General features: G+C 39.8%; 1 protein-coding gene across 1 annotated transcript in view; it reads right to left on the reverse strand.

Annotated features, from left to right (window-relative positions):
- ARHGEF33 (Rho guanine nucleotide exchange factor 33) overlaps positions 1 to 17,542 on the reverse strand; it is a 43,361-nt gene extending 25,819 nt beyond the window's left edge. Inside the window, exons 1-6 of the mRNA XM_069583502.1 lie at positions 17,384 to 17,542; positions 16,933 to 17,054; positions 15,628 to 15,770; positions 12,722 to 12,781; positions 11,630 to 11,854; positions 5,062 to 5,191 (exon numbers count right to left, since the gene is read on the reverse strand). Of these exons, the coding sequence (XP_069439603.1) occupies positions 5,062 to 5,191; positions 11,630 to 11,854; positions 12,722 to 12,781; positions 15,628 to 15,770; positions 16,933 to 17,054; positions 17,384 to 17,503 (800 nt within the window). The 5' untranslated portion in view covers positions 17,504 to 17,542. The remainder of the gene's footprint in view (positions 1 to 5,061; positions 5,192 to 11,629; positions 11,855 to 12,721; positions 12,782 to 15,627; positions 15,771 to 16,932; positions 17,055 to 17,383) is intronic.
- Between the last annotated feature and the right edge of the window lie 3,301 nt (positions 17,543 to 20,843).

A 20,843-nucleotide genomic window follows, 5' to 3' on the forward strand; every position in this document is an offset into this window, starting at 1 on the left:
TTTATTAATATCCTTTGTGAAGAGGTTGCAGGAAAATGAGTCAGGAGAGGATGGTCATGTCCCAGGTCTCAGGCAGGTTCCTGGGACAGACCACCAAGTAAGAGTTCTTGGCTTTATGCAGAAAAGAACTCAAGGGTGAGCCGTAGTAAAGTAAAAGCAGAGAACACATTCCATAGGCAGAATGTGGGTCTGTCTCAAAAGGTGAGAGCAGCCAGGACTACAAGTTTAACAGAGAGGAAAGTGTTGGCCTGCTTGTCACTTGCTGAGAGTTTGACTTATTTGGATATTTCCCCAAGGGTCTACCAAGAGTAAATGAGTTGGGGTACTTTGGACAGTTGGGGTACTTTGCCACCCCCAAACAAGCAGACCTCTGTTGAGAACAGTAGGAAGAACACCAGTTTGGAAGGAGGTGTTGTCAGCCCATTTCCAAGCAAAGAAAATTCCCCTGTGGTTGCAGCTCAGAGTAGACACACAAATGCCAGCCTCCCATGAAAAGGGACGAGGATTCCTTCTACTCCAGTCTGCCAACCCCTCCAGTCCCTGTGCCTTGAGTCTCCATGTATGTGAAGCCCACTGCTCCCTAAGCACAGGAGGAGAGGCCTCCTGGGCTGATATAATAGGCTTGGAAGACCTAAGGCTAAGTAATGCCTGTCCACATCAGAGGGAATTTGGAGGCGTGGCTAGGAGACAGCCCAACTGGGAGAAACCATAAAGCTGATGGAGGAAAGCAGACCTGATCACACTGAAAGAGTGAAACACTGCACCCGCAAAAGACCTGGACAGGAAAGACTTCTCCCCATCCAGAGGCTGACAGTGCCTGCAGGTAAAATTCCTGGTGTGACACTGCGAGATGTTAGGCCACAGTGGTGAGATCTGAGATTGTGACGGGTGGTCAGTGTAGGTTGTATAAAATGTCTTGATTTATCTCTTTCTCTCCTTCCTTCCTGTCCTTTTTCTATTCCTTTCCTGTCCTATCCTGTACTTTCTTTTCCTTTCTTTCAAGAAAGCTGTCTTCTGTTACACTATGACCAGTGTACTTGCAGAGTTGGACAGTTGGTAACTCGGTTGGAGTCCAGGTGCCTTGTGGATAGTCCACTGGAGTTACAGTGTAAGGTTTTAGGATGGGGATCACAAAAGGCTAATATTCTCATTAAGTTTCACAGAAGCATGTAAGTTACATGAAGAGCAATGATTTAAGGTGGATTCTGTGTCAAATGGCTTCCCTGATAGCTCAGTTGATAAAGAATCTGCCCGCAATGCAGAAGACCTGGGTTTGATCCCTGGGTTGGGAAGATCCCCTGGAGAAGGGAAAGGCTACCCACTCTAGTATTCTGGCCTGGAGAATCCCATAGACTGTACAAAGAGTTGGACATGACTGAGTAACTTTCACTTTCACTTTTCACTTTCTGTGAAATATTGAAAGTATTTCACAGAAATATTCCACAGAAATATTTTCAATATTTTCAAATATTGAAAACAGGCTTTAATTTTTTAAAAAAATTTAATAAGGATAATATTTGAAATTAGGGTAGAGTGTAGAGGAGGTGAGCCAGGAAATGAGGAGCAGAGGGAGAAAGAAGCGAATATAGACACACTTAACCTATTTCACTATTTTGCCTGGAGCCTGACCTGACTCCCAGAAGCAACTTTTTCATTAGGACAAAAATGTTAAGTGCTCAACTTATTTTCTGTTCTTTACCAGGGGTGAGATTATGGTACCATGAGAAGTTTATTCTTTCTAAAGTCTTCAAAGCAATTTCAACTCTGGCAGTACTTAAGCAACAAGGGAAATAAACTACAAGCAATCAATGAACATCCAGTTATAAATTAGTAACTTAGGTCAAAACAGCTCCTGAGCTGCAGCTGCAAGATGAGGCATTGATAATAACAACATGTGCCACCTAGTGGTGATCTGAAGCATACATTTCATTGAGCTCTTGGAGGATGTGGCCCTGGGGTTCAGTTTTTAAGGCTAACTGGCAAATCCTGTGGGGCTGACTTTGCCCCTCCTGACAAGGGTTCATGCACGACTATTCAAGCCTGCTCTGTGTGGGTGAAACATACCAGAAAAAAACAAGAACTCCAACATCTGAGATCCTCCTACCAGTGGACAGCAGCCCACACTTTCCCCTCAGGCTTCCACTGGCAGCCTTTGCTCCTGCAGCGTCCGGCGATTGGACCAGGGGCAGGGCTGGCTGGAAGCAGCCGGCAGAGACTTCTGAGCACTTCATGTTTTTCTAGGGAAAACCTGAAGTTTTATTTTATAGGTTTGAAAAGATGTGGCAGGTTTGAGCATCAGGTATGTAGTTGTGGGTGTTGTTTTCACCCCCAGGTAACTTTTCAATGAGGGCAGAAAATGCAGAAGGCTTGTGGTTTGTGATGGGAAAGGTAAATGTTCATAAGGTAATTTTCATCTTTGCATGGGAGGAAAAACGCCAATAGAGAAGAGGAATAATCTCATTCTGTTATGTATTTCATTCCGCTGATCTATTTAACTAAAGAGGCTACACGTGCAGGCTTCAGAAAGCTTAGGAAAAAAGAAACCATGAATTGAGGAGGATGAAGCTCTAACCTCAGGTAGGAAAAGAGTAGGGCTTCTCTGGTGGCTTAGTGGGAAGGAATCCATCTGCCAGTGCAGAAGACGCAAGAGACTTGGCTTTGATCCCTAGGTCTGGAAGAGCCCCTAAAGAAGGAAATGGCAACCAGTATTCTTGCCTGGGAAGTCCCATGGACGGAGGAGCCTGGCAGGCTACAGTCCATGGTGTCGCAGAGTCAGACATGACTTAGCAACTCAACAACAATAGGAAAAGGGTGACATTGCAAGCTCAGAGGAGCTTCCCTGGTGGCTCAGGCAGTAGAGAATCACCTGCAATGCAGGAGACCTGAGTTCGATCCCTGGGTGAGGGAAGAGCCCCTGGATGAGGGTATGGCAACCCACTCCAGTATTCTTGCCTGGAGAATCCCCATGAACAGAGAAGCCTGGCAGGCTACAGTCCATGGAGTCGCAAAGAACAGTGACTAAGTACAGCAAAGCTCAGAACCAGAGATTTTATATTAGCACTAAGAATACTGAGTTGAAGCTTTTTTCTTCTTGGGCAATGAGAACAGAAAAGAGGATTAGCTTAGCAGATAACTAACATAAATAGCATCATCATGGATATGAGAAATAACCATTATTTTACTTTCTTGGGGAAAGTATGATAGTTTTAATTATTTTTTAGTCTCAGGAGTTGGGGGAAGGCCCACCTCTTCCTTAGTAATGGGTTATGAGAAGTAGAAGAGAGGGCAAGTAGAAAAGAGCTTCTGTGAACTAAAAACATTCCCCTATTTGACGGGTCACCTGAGATCTGAAGTCAGGACAAATGGGCAGCTAATCGAAAAGCCTGATTTATGAAACAGGAAGAGACAAAGTCAGCTTCTGGTTGAGGCAGCTGGCATATTGCGGTCAGTTAGGGTGGTATCTTTGAAATCACATGGTCCTTAGAGAAGCAGTGCCATGTTGAAAGGGCATTAGACAGGCCTGGGTTTGAGCTCTGGCTTCAGCTGATTGTGTGACTTCAAACCTCAAGGACCTGAATTTCTTCATCTATCAGGTAGGATTCACAGGTTCTTGTGAAGATTTCATGAAGTAAATGAAGTACCCAAGCATGGAGCCTGATTACTGTTTGCTGGAGCAAACAGTCCTCTCTTTCACTCTCCTTACCCCATCCCCACACTTTCAGAGGCTAGAAAGAGATGCTGCTGGCTTAGACTCATAGATGTGGAGGCAAAGCCACATCTAAAGGTAGACTGGGCTTTAGTTGGGTTTTAATGTGAACTGAGCAAATCTTCCGGCACCAGCAAGATAGCAAGAGGCCAGAGAGACTTCACGGAGGGCTGAAGGGGTAATCTGGGAGGTTCAGACAAGCTGGATGGGGTGAAGAAGGGGGAATCAAGTGGCCAGAAAGCGAAGGAAGAGCCAGCAAGGATCCAGGTGGCCACAGAAAGTAAAACCCAGTCCAGAGCTTCTACTGTTCACAGCTTTCAGTGTCATGTTACCCTCTTCTGCTGCTTACAGCTTTCTATTTTATCTCAGTTTTGCAGTGAAATAATTCTTGCAAATAGTGAAGCAATTATGGGTTTATCATAGAACGTTTTCTCATATCAGTTGCTTCGATGGAGGTACATTGTGTTTTGGTGATTGAGTTTATTGCTGGCAGCTGCAAAGCCAAGTAAAATTGGGGGGTGGCGGTGATAAGGATCTGGAAAATATAGTTCAGGCTTCCCACAACTTCATGAACCACCAGTGCATATTACCTGGTAGAATACTTAAAGTGGTAATGCTGTGTTTGTCTCTAGTCATCCATCATCCAGACTTCTCATTTATTTGGCTTGGCCTTTTCCTCAGTTGATCTGGATTATGTCAGTAGTCTTTCCCCACCAAATCGTAAGTTTCTCCTTCCTGCTTTCTCTCAGCAGAGAGGAAAGCAGAGAAAATCTGAAGTTTTGGAACAGATATAGAGGGAGGGGTGTGGTAACCTGGGGACTAGCAAGTTGCTGTAACACATCAGAGGCCCGATGGAAGCTCTGCCCCCATAACATGACTACACTCACATGCGGCTCATACCTTAACAAGGATTTCCTGAACAAATAATAAGAAAGGTCCAAGTTCACAGCTATGTAAGCCCTGTATCATTTATCTAATGGCCACTTCAGATCTCCATTCCCATCCATTCCCTGTGCTCTGAGAAGTGGTTCCAGGGGTTCTTCCAGGATTTCCAGTGGAATATGCAGATGGCAACAGACAGGAATACCTTCCTCACTGTTGCACTTTTTCCCTTTAGGCTCTTAACAGACATGCGAGGGCCACTGAAAGCCCCAGAGACTCGTCTCATTTTCTTATCTGCTGGAAGTCAAAAGTTGAGACTTGCCAGGGGTTACCTGCAGTCACTGACTAGTCTCTTTTCCAAGTCTGTGTCTGGAGCTCTTGATAAGTACCAGAATTCCCAAAGTGGAAACAATAAACAACTTACCTTAAATTTTAATTAATCTGAAAAGCAAAGGCAATGAATACATGGGTACCTTCTCTCTTTAGAATTCCTCTTTCCATCTGACCCCTGGAATGTTGCCTTGATCTTCAGGATCAGAGAGATGTTAATGACATATTTTCTTTCTGATTCAAGCAGTTCTAGAGCCACAGTCTGTCTTTTAGCTTTAAAAACAAACCAAGGAGGGAATTTTTGTTAACCATTGTTCCCTGAGACCCTGTTAGATGATAGAAAACAATAAAAAGGTATTGAAAGCAATAGAGACACCAGCAAATTTCTGGAAGATGGAAGAGTGGAGGCATGGTCATTAATTCAGCAGAGCAAAGGGCACCAAACCATTTACTTTGGTGTTTTCATCTGTGGATGGGAAATCGGCTGAGAAGCAGAAAGGCCCAAGGATTGGAGACACCAAGGCATCAAGAGAGTACAAGTAAGAGGCAATGCTGTAAACAGGAGAAACAGTCTACATTCAGTGAAGCTGAACCTTCAGTTCCCCATACCCATGCTGGATGACTTCCTCAATTCCACCCCAGGGGAAATGAGAAAAGCCAGAGAAGCCCAAATCTCTGATATCTGAACATCAGACATAGCAGAGAGCAGAGTTGAAATGCTAAAATGAAAACAAAGGGACTCAAAGAAGGCTCACATACAAAACAGTGAGACTCCTCTCAGCCTCTTTGCCTTCAGGTCCCAGAGTGCCAGCAGCCAGACTTATACTGTCCAGACTGGAGACCAGAGGACCTTCCACTGGAGAAAGGAGCTGCCCAAGTGAAAAAGGTCTACAAACACTGACATACAGACGTTACCTATCAAAATGGAAATTTGCTACCTGATTAGCAGATAAGAAGCCCACTTATTGATCAGCTTGACCAACACAGGATTTTTAGGTTTCTTTTTATTTAGGCCCTTTTTCCTGGATATGAATAATTAGCTAAGAATCCTCAGATACTTGAATCAATCTTACATCATAAAAGAAAGAGAAGAAAAAAGTACATACACATTTTTAAAAGGAGGAACCATAAATAGAGACAATGCAGGAAAAAAAGAAATCTTTTAAAACATCTTATAATTAATATCCTCAAAGAGTTACCAAAAATGTTCTGCCCATTTAATAATCACAGGATCCTATTTTCAAAAAACAATCCAGGAAAAAAAACTTTTTGGCTTTTTTAAAAGAGCAGAAGACAAAGTCAAGGAAATCTGTACACCTGCCTCCATTTCCCTCCCCACCAAGAAAGGCGGTAATAGAAAAAATTAGTCCAGGAGAGCCAATATCAAACTAATAGAAGTTTCAGAGAAAAGAAAGAAAATGAATGAGAAGATATTATCAAATTAATAATACAAAAAATACCAGGACATGTACTTCCAGAGGAAAGGGCCCATTTGCATTCAGCATAATTAATGAAAAAATCTCTCATATCACTGTAAAATATACCACATCACTGTGAAAATTTAGCATACCAAAGGTAAAGAGAAGATCCTAAAAGTTACCAGAAAGAAAAATCAGGTAACATACGAAGGACTGCGGATTAGATGATATTGGATTTTTCACTGGCAACATTAGAATTTAGAAGACAGTGGAACAATTGCTTCAAAATGATAATGGAAAATGACTTTATGTTCATCTAAATAGCCAATGAATTATGTGGAAACTACTAGGCTATGTGTTCCATCAAAACCAAGTAAACCAAGAAACTGAGAAGGATATGCAAAACAACAACAACAACAACAGCAACACACCTCCACAAAACCCTGACTAGGAATCTAACATATGAGAAATTTTAAGGGAATTCACAGGAAGACTGAGAAGTCCCGGAAGGGCAGCAGTGCAGTGAGTCAGAATGGAGTAGGATGACAGAGGTCTCTAGGGTAAATGCTGTTTTAAAAAAATGTCAATGATAGACTTTGTTACATTGCTAAGAAAAATTAAACAAGACCCAAGTAAAAGGAATAATACCATGTTCTTCAGCTGGAATATCAGTACTGTCAAGATGTCAATTCTCTCCTAATCACAATAAAAGAATATAGAGTAGAATTTGTTGTTTAGTCCCTAAGTCATGGCCAGCTCTTCTGCAACCCCATAGACTGTAGCACACCAGGCTCCTCTGTCCATGGGATTTCCCAGGCAAGAATACTGGAGTGGATTGCCATTATCCTCTCCAAGGGATCTTTCAGACCCAGGGAGCAAACCCATGTCTCCAGCATCTGCTGCATTGGCAGGCAGATGCTTTACCATTGAACCACATGGGAAGCCTTAGAGTCTAGAGTTAGACCCACATATATGTGATGACTTGGCTTTTCCTACTCATTTCAATGAGAATAGGAAGGCATTTTCAATAAATGGAACTGAAGCAACTGGATAGCCATATGGGAAAAAAATGAATCTGGATTCCTACCACACAGCAAAATTTATTCAAGATGAGTCATAGACCTAAATGTGAATGCTAAAACTATAAAGATTTTTATAAGAAAACATAGTAGAATATCTTGATAACCTTAGAACTGGTAAAAATATTTTGCAAGGGCACATAAGTCACAAACTATTTTAAACATTTAAAATTGATAAATTGAACTTCATTAAAATTTAAAATATCTGTTATCAAAAGACCATCAAGAAGGTGAAAAAGCAGGGCAGAGAATAGAATATTCTCAACGTGTATGTCTTACAGGGAACTCATATTCAAAATATATTAAGAAACCATACTAATAGAGAATAAAAAGATAACCCAATTTAAACACTGGACAAAGGACTTAAATAAGTACTTCATAAAAGAAATACAAATAGTCAACAAGCATATGAAAATATGCTCAGCATCATTAGTCCTCAGGGAAGTGCAAATTAAAACTGCAATGTGACACAGGACACACCCACAGAATGGTTCAAATTTAAAAGGCTGATCATACTAAATACTGAGAAGAATGTAAAAAAACTGGAAAGTTTCATACATTGCTGGTAGGAGTATAAAATGTTCCAACTACTTTGGTAAACTGCTGGTGTTTTAAAGTTAAACATAATCCTATCCCATAATCCAAAGATTCTACTCCTAGGTGTACACTCAAGAGAAATGAGAGCATACATTAAAAAAAAAAGACATACAAGAATATTCACAGCAGTTTTATTCATAGTAGCCCTAAATTGGAAACAATCCAATTTCTAGCAATGAGAGAATGGATAAATTATGGTAAATTCATTCAATATGATTAATAAAAAGGAATAAATTACTGAATGAATTACATGCAACACTATGTTGAGAGAAAGAGGCCAGACATGAAAAAACTACATATTGTAATATTCCATTTTTATGGAGTCAAGAACAGACACAACTAATTTACAGTGACAGAAGTCAGAGTAGTGGTTCTGTGGGTGGGTATTGCCTGAAAAGGTATATGAGAGAACTTTATGAGATAATATTTCTATATTAGAAATATTAATGTTGGGTTGGCCAAGAAGTTCTTTTGGGTTTTTCTGTAAGACATTATGGAAAAACCCAAAAGAACTTTTTGGCCAACCCAATATATTTCTCATATTATATAGGTCTGTGTATCCCCAGGTGGTGCTAGTGGTAAAAACCCAACTTGCCAATGCAGGAGACATAAGAGATGCAGGTTCAATCTCTGGGTTGGAAAGATCCCCTGGAGGAGGGCATGGCAACCCACTCCAGTATTCTTGCCTGGAGAATCCCATGGACAGAGGAGCCTGGCTGGCTACAGTCCATAGATTCACAAAGAGTTGGATGCGACTAAAGCAACTTAGCATGCATGCAATGTACCAATAGAAAAAAAATAGCAGCATAAACTCTTTTTAAAACATGGAAGCAAGCACCAGAAAAAAATAGGTCAAAAGAATTTAAAGTGGGTGCTACTGATTTTCACAATAAACCTTTTAGTGTTATTCAGTTTTCATGTATTTGATAATAAAAAATTAAAAATTACCTACTATAAAACAGTTGGAGGAGTGCTCACTTCAGCAGCACATATACTAAAAACAGTTGGAGGGAACCTAAAGAAACAAAAGACCTATATATAGAAAACTATAAAGCACTGATGAAAGAAATCAAAGATGACACAAATAGATGGAGAAATATACCATGTTCATGGATTGGAAGAATCAATATAGTGAAAATGAGTATACTACCCAAAGCAATATACAGATTCAGTGCAATCCCTGTCAAGCTACCAATGGTATTTTTCACAGAACTAGAACAAATAATTTCACAATTTGCATGGAAATACAAAAATCTTCAAATAGCCAAAGCAATCTTAAGAAAGAAGAATGGCACTGGAGGAATCAACCTGCCTGACTTCAGACTATACTACAAAGCTATAGTCATCAAGACAGTATGGTATGGACACAAAGACAGAAACATAGATCAATGGAATAAAATAGAAGGCCCAGAGATAAATCCACACACCTATGGACACCTTTGACAAAGGAGGCAAGAATATACAATGGAGAAAAGACAATCTCTTTAACAAGTGGTACTGGGAAAACTGGTCACCTGTAAAAGAATGAAACTAGAACACTTTCTAATACCATACACAAAAATAAACTCAAAATGGATTAAAGATCTAAATGTAAGACCAGAAACTATAAAACTTCTAGAGGAAAACATAGGCAAAACACTTTCTGATGTAAATCATAGCAGGATCCTCTATGACCCACCTCCCAGAGTAATGGAAATAAAAGCAAATATAAATAAATGGGAGCTAATTAAACTTAAAAGCTTTTGCACAACAAAGGAAACTATAAACAAGGTGAAAAGACAGCCTTCAGAATGGGAGAAAATAATAGCAAATGAAGCAACTGACCAAGAATTAATCTCAAAAATATACAAGCAGCTCATGCAGCTGAATTCCAGAAAAATAAACGACCCAATCAAAAAATGGGCCAAAGAAGTAAACAGACATTTCTCCAAAGAAGACATACAGATGGCTAACAAACACATGAAAAAATGCTCAACATCACTCATTATCAGAGAAATGCAAATCAAAATCACAATGAGGTAACATCTCATGCCGGTCATAATGGCTGCTATCAAAAAGTCTACAGACAATAAATGCTGGAGAGGGTGTGGAGAAAGGGGAACTCTCTTACACTGTTGGTGGGAATGCAAACTAATACAGCCACTATGGAGAACAGTGTGGAGATTCCTTAAAAAACTGGAAATAGAACTGCCATACGACCCAGCAATCCCACTGCTGGGCATACACACTGAGGAAACCAGAATTGAAAGAGACACATGTACCCCAATGTTCATCGCAGCACTGTTTACAATAGCCTAGATGTCCATTGGCAGATGAATGGATAAGAAAGCTGTGGTACATATACATAATGGAATATTACTCAGCTATTAAAAAGAACACGTTTGGATCAGTTCTAATGAGGTGGATGAAACTGGAGCCTATTATACAGAGTGAAGTAAGTCAGAAAGAAAAACACCAATACAAGTATATTAAAGCATATATATGGAATTCAGAAAGATGGTAATGATGACCCTGGGATTTCTTTGGAGGGAATGATGCTGAAGCTGAAACTCCAGTACTTTGGCCACCTCATGCAAAGAGTTGACTCATTGGGAAAGACTCTGATGCTGGGAGGGATTGAGGGCAGGAGGAGAAGGGGACGACAGAGGATGGGATAGCTGGATGGCATCACTGACTCAATGGACGTGAGTCTGAGTGAACTCCGGGAGTTGGTGATGGACAGGGAGGCCTGGTGTGCTGTGATTCATGGGGTCACAAAGAGTCGGACACGACTGAGTGACTGAACTGAACTGAACTGAATGATGACCCTATATGCAAGACAGCAAAAGAGACACAGATGTAAAGGACAGACTTTTGGACTCTGTGGGAGAAGGTGAGGGTGGGATGATTTGAGAGAATAGCATTGAAACGTGTATATTACCATATGTGAAATAGATTGCCAGTCCAGGTTCAATGCATGAGACAGGACACTCAGGGCTGGTGCATTGGGATGACCCTGAGGGATGGGATGGGGAGGGAGATGGGAAGGGGCTTCAGGATGGGGGACACATGTACACCCATGGCTGATTCATGTCAATGTATGGCAAAAACCACTACAATATTGTAAAGTAATTAGCCTCCAATTAAAATTACTTAATTAAAAATGACAATTGGAGGGAAATGCCATTGTCAGACCTATGCTAAGTGCTCAGTGATGATTTATCATTTGAAGAAAGAAAGGAAAGAGGGAAAAAGGGAGGAAAGGAAAAACAGACCTCTTTGCAGTATTTGACATTTTGGTGGTGAACCCCTGATACAAGATTCATATGTTGAACATTCCATATCACTGAATAAATCCATCACAAAATTCTGCCTTCTTCTCCACTAATCTTATGCCTTTTTTTCCAGAGCAGTACAATACTAAGTGTCATGGATACCCAGGATCAAGGTGGTAGTCCCAGTTAGCTGTGTGACCTCAGGTGAGTCCCTTTACCACTAAAGACTTCGGTTTGTTCATCTCAAAAGGAAACCAGAGGCTCAATTGTCCCATAGGTCCACTGCATCTAAATTGCAAGGATTCCAGCCCTTAGGTTTCTTGTTCTTTACATTTTCAGCCCACATTGCCCCTTGGGACTTACCAGCTAAAGAAGTTTCACATAAAACGTTTTCCAAGGAGCTATGTCTGCCCTGGCCCACTTCCTTGAGTTTATCTGGGTGGTCTTTTGTGACGTATTCTTCACCCCAGTCTTTAGCATCCTTAGGCTGCCTCCACACACCAGGTGGGAGATGACTCTTGGGTTGGATATCAGCTGAGAGGCAAGGCTTAAGGTTTTCTTCTGCTTCTGGAGTTGTTGGGGTCATTCCTGAAAAATAACATCTGCCATCAAGTTCTGATTTTTTTTTAAATTATATTTGTTACTAACTGAAAAATATTATGCCTTTGCTTGGGTACAACTATCCTTTGAGGGTTAAACATATCTATTAAGAATTTAAAGTCTCCACAGTTACAAAGGATCACCTTTCTCTGTTTCTGGTCTATATACTTAACTTTTGGCACACAGACTCTACTGAATGACTTTAAAAATATAAATTTTACAAAATAAAATATAAATTAGTTAATTTATAAATTATTTATTTTGTAAAATATAATAACAAAACTAACTTATAGTCATATGTATTGATTCTTCATATTTCTTCCTTTCAGGTGAGCACACCTGGGAAGAAAACGCAGAAAGAGCAGGAAGAAGGGTACCAAAGACAGTGTCGTATTTTGGAATTTGTCCTCCTTGGCCCTGATGATGGTATATTTCCAAAAGGCAGGAGGAAGGGAGGGAGGGAAGATGAAATAATTTATAAAATTCCGGTGAATTATCTCCAGATAACTTTTAAATTACATAAACTATAAGGTGTGTGGTCCACAGAAAACTTAAATGTCATTCCACCTGCACTTGTGAGTTCTCAGCAAGTGTTAGTTCAGTGGTAACTGAAACAAGCCTGAAGGAACTAAGAAGACTGGTTTTGTCTTCAACTTCCTTCCCCTTCTCTCTGGGATTAACTGAGTTGCTGACCTACTCCAGCATGCATCTTGGAATCTTAGTGAAATAGTGCTTTATCTTGCCTGAGTTCTTTCATTCCTGGTTTGGGACTGAGGGCGTAGAAGCAGGAAAGGTAGAAGAAGGGAAAGGGTGAGACTGTTAGAAGAAAAGAGAACTTGAAGAAGCACCACTCACCAGGACCCATTATTCCCTTCACATTGCTGTCTCCTACATGCACGGATCTGGTCTCTTGTGCTGCAGATGAAGGAAAGCTGTCAATCAATATTCATCCCACTAACACAGACAGGCACCTTCTATGAACTAAGAACTGGGATAGTCTCACAGAGCTTACCTTCTACTGGGGAAGCCAGAGCAGTAAAAAAAATTACAATAGAGTGTGGCAAGTACTAATCTCTCGTTTCTAAAAAGATATAACTAGTACTTAACTCATAGATTGCCATAAGAATTAAATAAGATAACATTTCTAAACTGCACACAGCAAGAGCTAAATGATTATGTAACTGTGATGGTGAGGATGGTAATGCTAAACAGAGCCAGAAGGATGATTTTAAAATGTAAGTCAGACCCTGTCAAGCCTCTGCTTAGCCCTCCAACAGCTCCCCGTTTCCATGCAAAGACCAAAGATCTTAGAATGTTCTTAAGGCCCTGAAATATCTGACCCCCTCCTCTGCCTGCTGTTTTTTTTAAAACCCATCTCCTATCGTTTCCCTGTTTATTCTGCTTTTAGCCCCACTCAGTTCAGTTCAGTTGCTCAGTTGTGTCCAACTCTTTGCGACCGCATGAGTCGCAGCATGCCAGGCCTCCGTGTCCATCACCAACTCCCGGAGTTCACTCAGACTCATGTCCATCGAGACAGTGATGCCATCCAGCCATCTCATCCTCTGTCGTCCCCTTCTCCTCCTGCCCCCAATCCCTCCCAGCATCAGAGTCTTTTCCAATGAGTCAACCCTTCGCATGAGATGGCCAAAGTACTGGAGCTTCAACTTTAGCATCATTCCTTCCAAAGATATCCCAGGACCGATCTCCTTGAGAATGGACTGGTTGGATCTCCTTGCAGTCCAAGGGACTCTCAAGAGTCTTCTCTAACACCACAGTTCAAAAGCATCAATTCTTCGGTGCTCTGCCTTCTTCACAGTCCAACTCTCACATCCATACGTGACCACACTGGTCTGATGCAATTTCTTGAGCACATCAGTGATGTTCCTCCTAGTACCTTGGGGCTGGTCCCTTTCCCCACTCTGATATCCATAAACCTACTTTCTCACTTCCTTCAGATCTTTACCTGGTACCCTCTCTAAAATTATACCTGTGTTCCCTTATTTGTCTTCTGACCACTATCTAATACATATTTTGTCTTGTTCATTGTCTGCTTCCTTCAGAACAACAGCTCCTTGAGGGTTAGAAATTCTTGTTGTTCATTATGACATCCCACCACCTAAATCAATGCTTGAGGTGAACGGACGGATGAACGTGTAGATGAATGGATGGATAGAAGGAAGGGTAGCCGGTGCCCAACACCTTGACTGCAACCTCATGAGAGACCTTGAGCCGGAGGCACTCAGCTAAGCTGTGCAAAGATTCCCAACTCAGAGAAACTGTGATATAATGAATGTTTGCTCTTTTAAGATACTGAATTTTGGGTCAATGGATAACAATGGCACCATTTTATAATTAACAATGGGTAAGCCAACCCCTTCTGATAGTTTGGTCCTTTGACCTCAAGTTTTAACATAAACTACCACCAATCATATCCAGAATGTCTTACTATGGCATATTATCCCCCAAATTAGTATAGCAACTCAGTAGAATAAACTATATTATATAAGCCATGCCTATATAATAATGAAAGAAGGAGAATTTGCCATGCATCTGGGCACTTTGCAAATATAACTTTTAATTTTTTATCTTGTGCGTGTGGTCGGCTGTCCCAGACTTAACTCTGATCTGACTTCTACCTTCCAAGCCCATTCTACATTCTTTCCTAACAATATCTTCATTTTATGCTGTGTTCTTTATGCTGTGGAGCAAAAAACGCAGAGCCACCTGTGATGAAGCCATTCCCTAGATGGAGCAAGTGAGTTTTCCCAGGCTGCACCTATTGAGTCTCTACAATAAATACTCAAATGGATAAAAAATAAAAAAGCAAATCTGTACTTTGAAGTTAATACCACTTAAAAGCCACTTGATTAAGATTTTTATATTATCCAAAGCAGATTTATTATCTTTGAATATATGAGTTACATCGTTTCTTAAGCCATAAGGGTGGAAAACCACCAGTCCTGCTCTTGAGGAGATTATAGTTGGTCTAGGAGTTATTCAGCCTCTTTTGGAGACTTTCAATATGAGACCTAAAAACCATAGGAAAATTTATCCAAACAGTGTTAGTATCTCCATTCATGCTCCTGCATATAAGGTGCTTGCTAGACATTGTTGAGGATACAAAGACGTAGCAAACATGTAAGTGAACATGCTTAGCAACATCTATTGGAAAGCCCTTTTCTTCAGGACTGCTACATACAGATATTTTCTAATTATTTTAGGTGATATGGCTGTGGCTGTTTCAGCCCACAAACACCACCAGATCAGTTTTCCAGAGAAAGGAAAGTATAGAATTAGGTTATCACTGACATCAGTGTTTGCCTGTTAGAGCAGATATAACTTTCTCATATCTGTGAAACCTTTGCTGAAAAAAAAAGAACACAATTTGCCATCTGTGCAGAGAGGTAAGGATTGAGAAGTAATGTAGAAAATAAAACAATTTTTTAGCATGAATAATTAGAATTTTTTTACTACAGCTTGTATAGTATTATTGTATAATAAGTTATTTCCAACCCGTTTGAAACTTAGAATACCCAGATTAGTATTTTTCCTCAAAAGAAAATCTTTTAAATTTGGGCAGACTCTCTCCATCTCTTAGATCCTCTGAATTCTACATTCCAGTTATAAAAGCAAAAATCCTGAGCAATACACCATTTTCATCTTATAAAGATGGAGGCTGTAAGCCTATTCTCAGTGTTACCGAAGTCCTAGGAACCAAGGGAGAACTACTTGGCTAATTCAATATGATGTGTGAACTGTACCTTTTTCATAGGCCTGAGAAGGCAAAAGGTTTGTAAAGTCTTCACTTGGAAGAACAGGCTCCGGGATGTTGATGGAACGGAAAGGACTTCCTTGTGCTTGAGCAGGTCCAGCCTGTGATCCATGTTCTTCTTTCTGAGTTTTCCTTAAAAAAAAAAAAGAAGAAGAAGAAGAAAAAAGGCTCTTACTATGTGATGGGGTAAGAAAAGAGTCAGTTCAGAATAGGTCAAGAAAATTTCTGAACCATACAAAGTTGCAGTTTTTTTAAATTAAACACAGTTGAATACTAGCCATTCATATGATTCAATGCAACTCATCACCAAATACATACAATTCACCTTCTAATTATAATATCTGCATTCTTATTTTTCTGTTACTAGCTTCCCTGTTACAGAGTTTACAGTGGGAACAATTTCTTGGGATAATTTACATTCTCTTCACAAAGCAACACAAAGGTAGCAGGAAGGAGCAGGTGCTCGACTGAAAATACTGAACCATTCTCCAGGGTCACACAAATATTAGTTATGTTTTAAATTTGATCGTATTAAAACATGTAACAATGAAGATTATATCTATTTAGTGGTGAAGCTTTACTTAATTCAGCCTGGTTGGACTATTGTTTAACATAAATTTATTTTCAATGGTCAAAGTAAAATAATAATAGTATTAGAGAAATTTCAGAAATCTAATAAAATCACTGGTGACCCACTATTTTAGCACAAAAATCATAATTTAAATACATCTTTCTAGTTGTTATTTTCCTGGTGGCTCAGCTGGTAAAGAGTCTGCCTGCAATGTGGGAGACCCAGATTCAACCCCTGGGTCGGGAAGATCCCCTGGAGAAGGAACTAGCAACCCACTCCAGTATTCTTGCCTTGAGGATTCTATGGACAGTGGTACCTAGTGGGCTACAGTCCATGGGGTCACGAAGAGTCGGACGTGACTGAGTGACTAACACTTTCACTTTCTAGTTGTTATTTTACGTTTTTACAGTTAAATTCTGCCTGCCACTTCATGTCATTTTCATTTAACTTCCAGTTATAGTAAGTGTGTTTTCTGCTACTGTTCTTATTTCCCCCACCAGGAATTGAACCTTTGCACCCTGCATTGTAAACATGGAGTCTTAAGTACTGGACTGCCAGAGAAGTCCCACCATTCATTTTTCTGCTGCATAACTCTATCACATGCTGGTCCGTGGAGCCCAGTGGCCAGCTGTCCACCAATAGAGGGAAAGGTATTTCTGGTGCCCGTCTATGAGCCATTGCTTATATGTTCGCCTTTAGTCAGTTTTTTGGTCAGACACTCACTTGGCTTTAACTTTTCGAGATTCTCTTCGCTTCTCCTGTTGAAGCTGTTCAATTTTCTGTTGCATTTCTTCTTGTTTGGAAGTGATGGCCTGGATCATTGACATGGCATTGCTCAGCTCTTCCTAAAAAATAAGAATTTATATGTATTTAATCTGGTATATGAAGTTAAAGCATATAACATGATATCTAGTACACAGAAAACTTTTAATACATATTAAATGAATGAATGAGAGATGAAAACTTTACTTCTATTGTAGCTTCTAATTTTAACATAGAGATCCCACTAAGTAAAACATGATAGTTTTCCATGAAAGTTAGTGAATGGGCCAGAGGAAAATTCTCGTATTTGGTTGCTAGGCAAAAAGGCAAGTTTTGTTGTTGTTGTTTTTTTTTTTTAACTTCTGTTAAGATGACCAGAAATCTCTAGGAGGGAAATAGAAGAAGGACCTACCTTAAAATAGTTCAATGAATTCTTCATCTCAGTAACTTTCTCTTCCATGGAACATCTGCAGCTCTTAACCTTCTCTTCCAAAGCATATTCTCCATGTTGAATTCTTGACAGTTCTTGCATTGCTTCTGTGAAGCCAGTTTTGAGTTCAGAGGCTAGAGCCTGCAACTAAATAATACACAAAGAGTGAATTCAATTTGCTGTAAATTATTATGAATGGTATCTCTGATCCCTTGGATGTTTCTTTTGTTTGCAAAACCAGGCTCTTGAACATGTACAGAACTCATTTACTAGAAGACTATTGTGTACATAACTTAAGGCCACTTTGGCCCCATTTGTCTAGGGAAAAGTGGGTCTTCTTTATATCACTCATGCTGAAGCTTGATAGTGATTAGAAAAAAGCAACAATTTATTGTTTGCAAGTGTTCCTGCAACTTACTATTTATTCAAACACCTTTGATTAAAAAGAGATTTACTTTAAAAGCAAGCTATGCATGTGAAAGACAGTGTTGATCAGTAACTCTTTGAATTCCATGCAAGAAAGGATGCTGAAGAAATTCAGTTATTTCTTTCCTTAAAAAAATGTAATGATAAAAAGTAATAATTAAGCATATCTGAATATTTCTTTGAAAGGGAAGAAGTTATTTTTTTCTATATTCTTGGATGATATCATGAAAAAGGAGATTATGGTGTTTCCAGGGGCAGGAAAACCTACAATGGTAGAAACTCAGCACATTGATAGTGACGAGAATCCTCTTCAGCTGTCAAGCCTGGTCATGTAGGAATGCACACTTGGATTTTTATTGTCAACTTCCAACCATGAAAAGGGTGTCAATTTTGGAGTCAGGTAGGGTATAAATCCTAGCAACTCTCCTATAAGTACTAAAACCTTATAGGCAAGTTTCTTTGTAGCAATTTCCTCAGGCAAGCCTCTTTGTAGCACTTTCCTCATCCATAATATAGCTAGGATAATATTTCACAGGACTGTCTTGAGAATTAAATGAATAAATTCAGGTAAGGTACCTACCACAGCATATGCTTGTTATGTAAAAAGTATTCAAGAAATTTTAATTCTTTTCCCCCTTGAAGTGGCAAATCCGAAAGCTAAGCACAAATAGAAATGTGGAGAAAATGGAGCACTTCTAAAGTTCAGTTTTATTTATTGAGTCAGTGAAAAAAGCATTTTCAACAAACAAAAGGTTAAGAAAATAACAATAAGGTAATAATAACATTACTTACATGATTTTTATGATCTTACATTCTGCTAAGTATAGAAATGCTTACTCCAGATTGCTTTTTAAAACAGAACTTTTTAGGAGCCTTAAACACCCTTTCCAAATGGTTCCAACTTGTGTGACATCTCAAAGTATAAAATGAATTATTCTTTTGCACCATATTTTCAAAATATAGGGCTTGTGGGTCTCTGTGCTTCACAGAGGGCTTGGAGGAGGGGGAAATAAGAGGAATCAAGGAGATCAGTCTGAGGAAAAAGAAGCATGACATCTCAGGTGTTTGGAGCTGAAAGATTGGCAAACAACATGAGCAATCTGTATTTCATTCCAGTCATTTTTAATTTTGATATGTCTGTGATGGGTTTCAGCACATGTCCTAATTCAGTTGTCATGTTAGGTTAAATCACCAGATCAACTACATTTGATTTGGTAATTTTCATTATACAAATTCACCTTCTGTGAGGAAAATGAAGTCGATGGTCATGTGATATCAAAGCAAAATGTAGGCACGTTTTAAAATTGAAGGAAGGAAACCTAACATTCACTCATGTTTCCTGCTTAGAAAAAAAAAGGGAACCACTTTCCAACAGAAATAGGTTTCATTTTCACTATTCCCCTAGGTGGATGTGTGGCATTTTGCCCAGGAGGCAAAAGGAAGCAGCAGGATTCCCTACACCTGTAGAACCCCAGTTCTCAAATATTAAGAGCTATCAATACATTTCACTAACAGCCAGGTTATATAGGGACTTTGGGAATTCTGAAACCATTTTGAGCTGGGAGCACCCATTTTCTTTCCATATGTTACTTTGAGCTCCTTCAATACCTGCCACTGAAGTAACACTACTGCTTTATAAACAGCTTCACAACCACTGATCAGGCCGGGGGGATGCCATATATAGTGAGTACAATCACACACCTGAGACTACAGGTCACTTTTAAGTTGCTTGGGAGATTTTGAAAACTTTTAGCTACTGCAGACTGGTTTTCTGGTACCAACTGGCCATTCCTTTGTAAGCAAAAAAAAAATACTCTAAAGACGTGGACTTATTTGCTCTGCTCTGTCTCCTTTCTTGTTTAACAGCCCACAGCCCACCCCCAGGATTAGAAATGGATGTCTACCTTGTTCTCCAGCGAGTTGAACACGTTCCTCATCTCGTTGATTTTTTCGTGAAGCTGCTCTAGAGAGGTTATGATCCCTCCATCCTGCCGCTGGAGGCGGGCTCCCACCGGAGGCAGGTTCAGGGAACTCTTGTACTTGGAAGCCTACGGTACCACAGAGGGCTTCTTAGGCTCAAAGAAATAGGGGAGGGGCGTCTGAATTCTTCCTATTTCCTGTTCTTAAATGAATTTCTGTTTCTCAATTTCCTTTACTTTCTTGGCTCTTAACTCTTCTCAAGATGAATTTTAATCATTGTCTTCCAAATTTTTTTTTTCACCAAAGATCCCTTAAACTAAATTTTCATAAATTAAGCAGGTTATTCCAACTTGTCTTTTACACAAACTTCTCCTTCCCTTCTGTCTCATTATTAAAGTCAGAAAAGTAGGGAATGGGCCTGTGCTTTGAGAACTCTGCAAAGTTTTAAATATCAAGATTTGAGAAATCTCCACAAGGTATGCCAAATTCCTGTGACACCTGACTAAAAGCTCTACAGGAGCGAGAGCTCAGGTATTTTGAAGTAGCCCATAATGACAAGAATGCCAGGGTAATTGCTTTGGCTTCCCCCTAAATCAGGGTTGCTACAGAAGAAATGGGGTCTTTCTGCCAGCTGCCACTCCCTAAGTTTTAGCCTCCGTTAATCCAATGCAATGGATTAACCCATTGCCATTAATTTAACGCAGTGATTTAAAACACAAAGTGAGTCATTTGAACAGTCAAGAGTAAATTTCCCAAATCTAGTCCTCTACACTTCCTGCAGAAGCTGATCCTTAAAGTCATTCTTACCAGGCCACACTGAGGCTGATAGGAAGCCTGGTGTGGTGGAAACTTATCTTATCTATCCCTGGATGCAACACAGGTCTGGCAGAGATAGAAGAACATGCCTCAATGGTAAAAAGAGACTGAGGCTTAAACAGGGCTTACAAATCCTAGAAAACATTTGATGGAAATTTTGATGATGAAACCTATTACTGTAGGACTGGTTCCCATAGTTTTATAGTTAGAGTTTCTTTGGGCATATAACCCATTTTCTTAAATTATTAATATTTTTATTACAGAGAAAAAGGAAAAAAGA

The sequence above is a fragment of the Ovis canadensis genome, chromosome 3, assembly GCF_042477335.2.
Source record: "Ovis canadensis isolate MfBH-ARS-UI-01 breed Bighorn chromosome 3, ARS-UI_OviCan_v2, whole genome shotgun sequence".
Classification (NCBI taxonomy): Eukaryota; Metazoa; Chordata; class Mammalia; order Artiodactyla; family Bovidae; genus Ovis; species Ovis canadensis.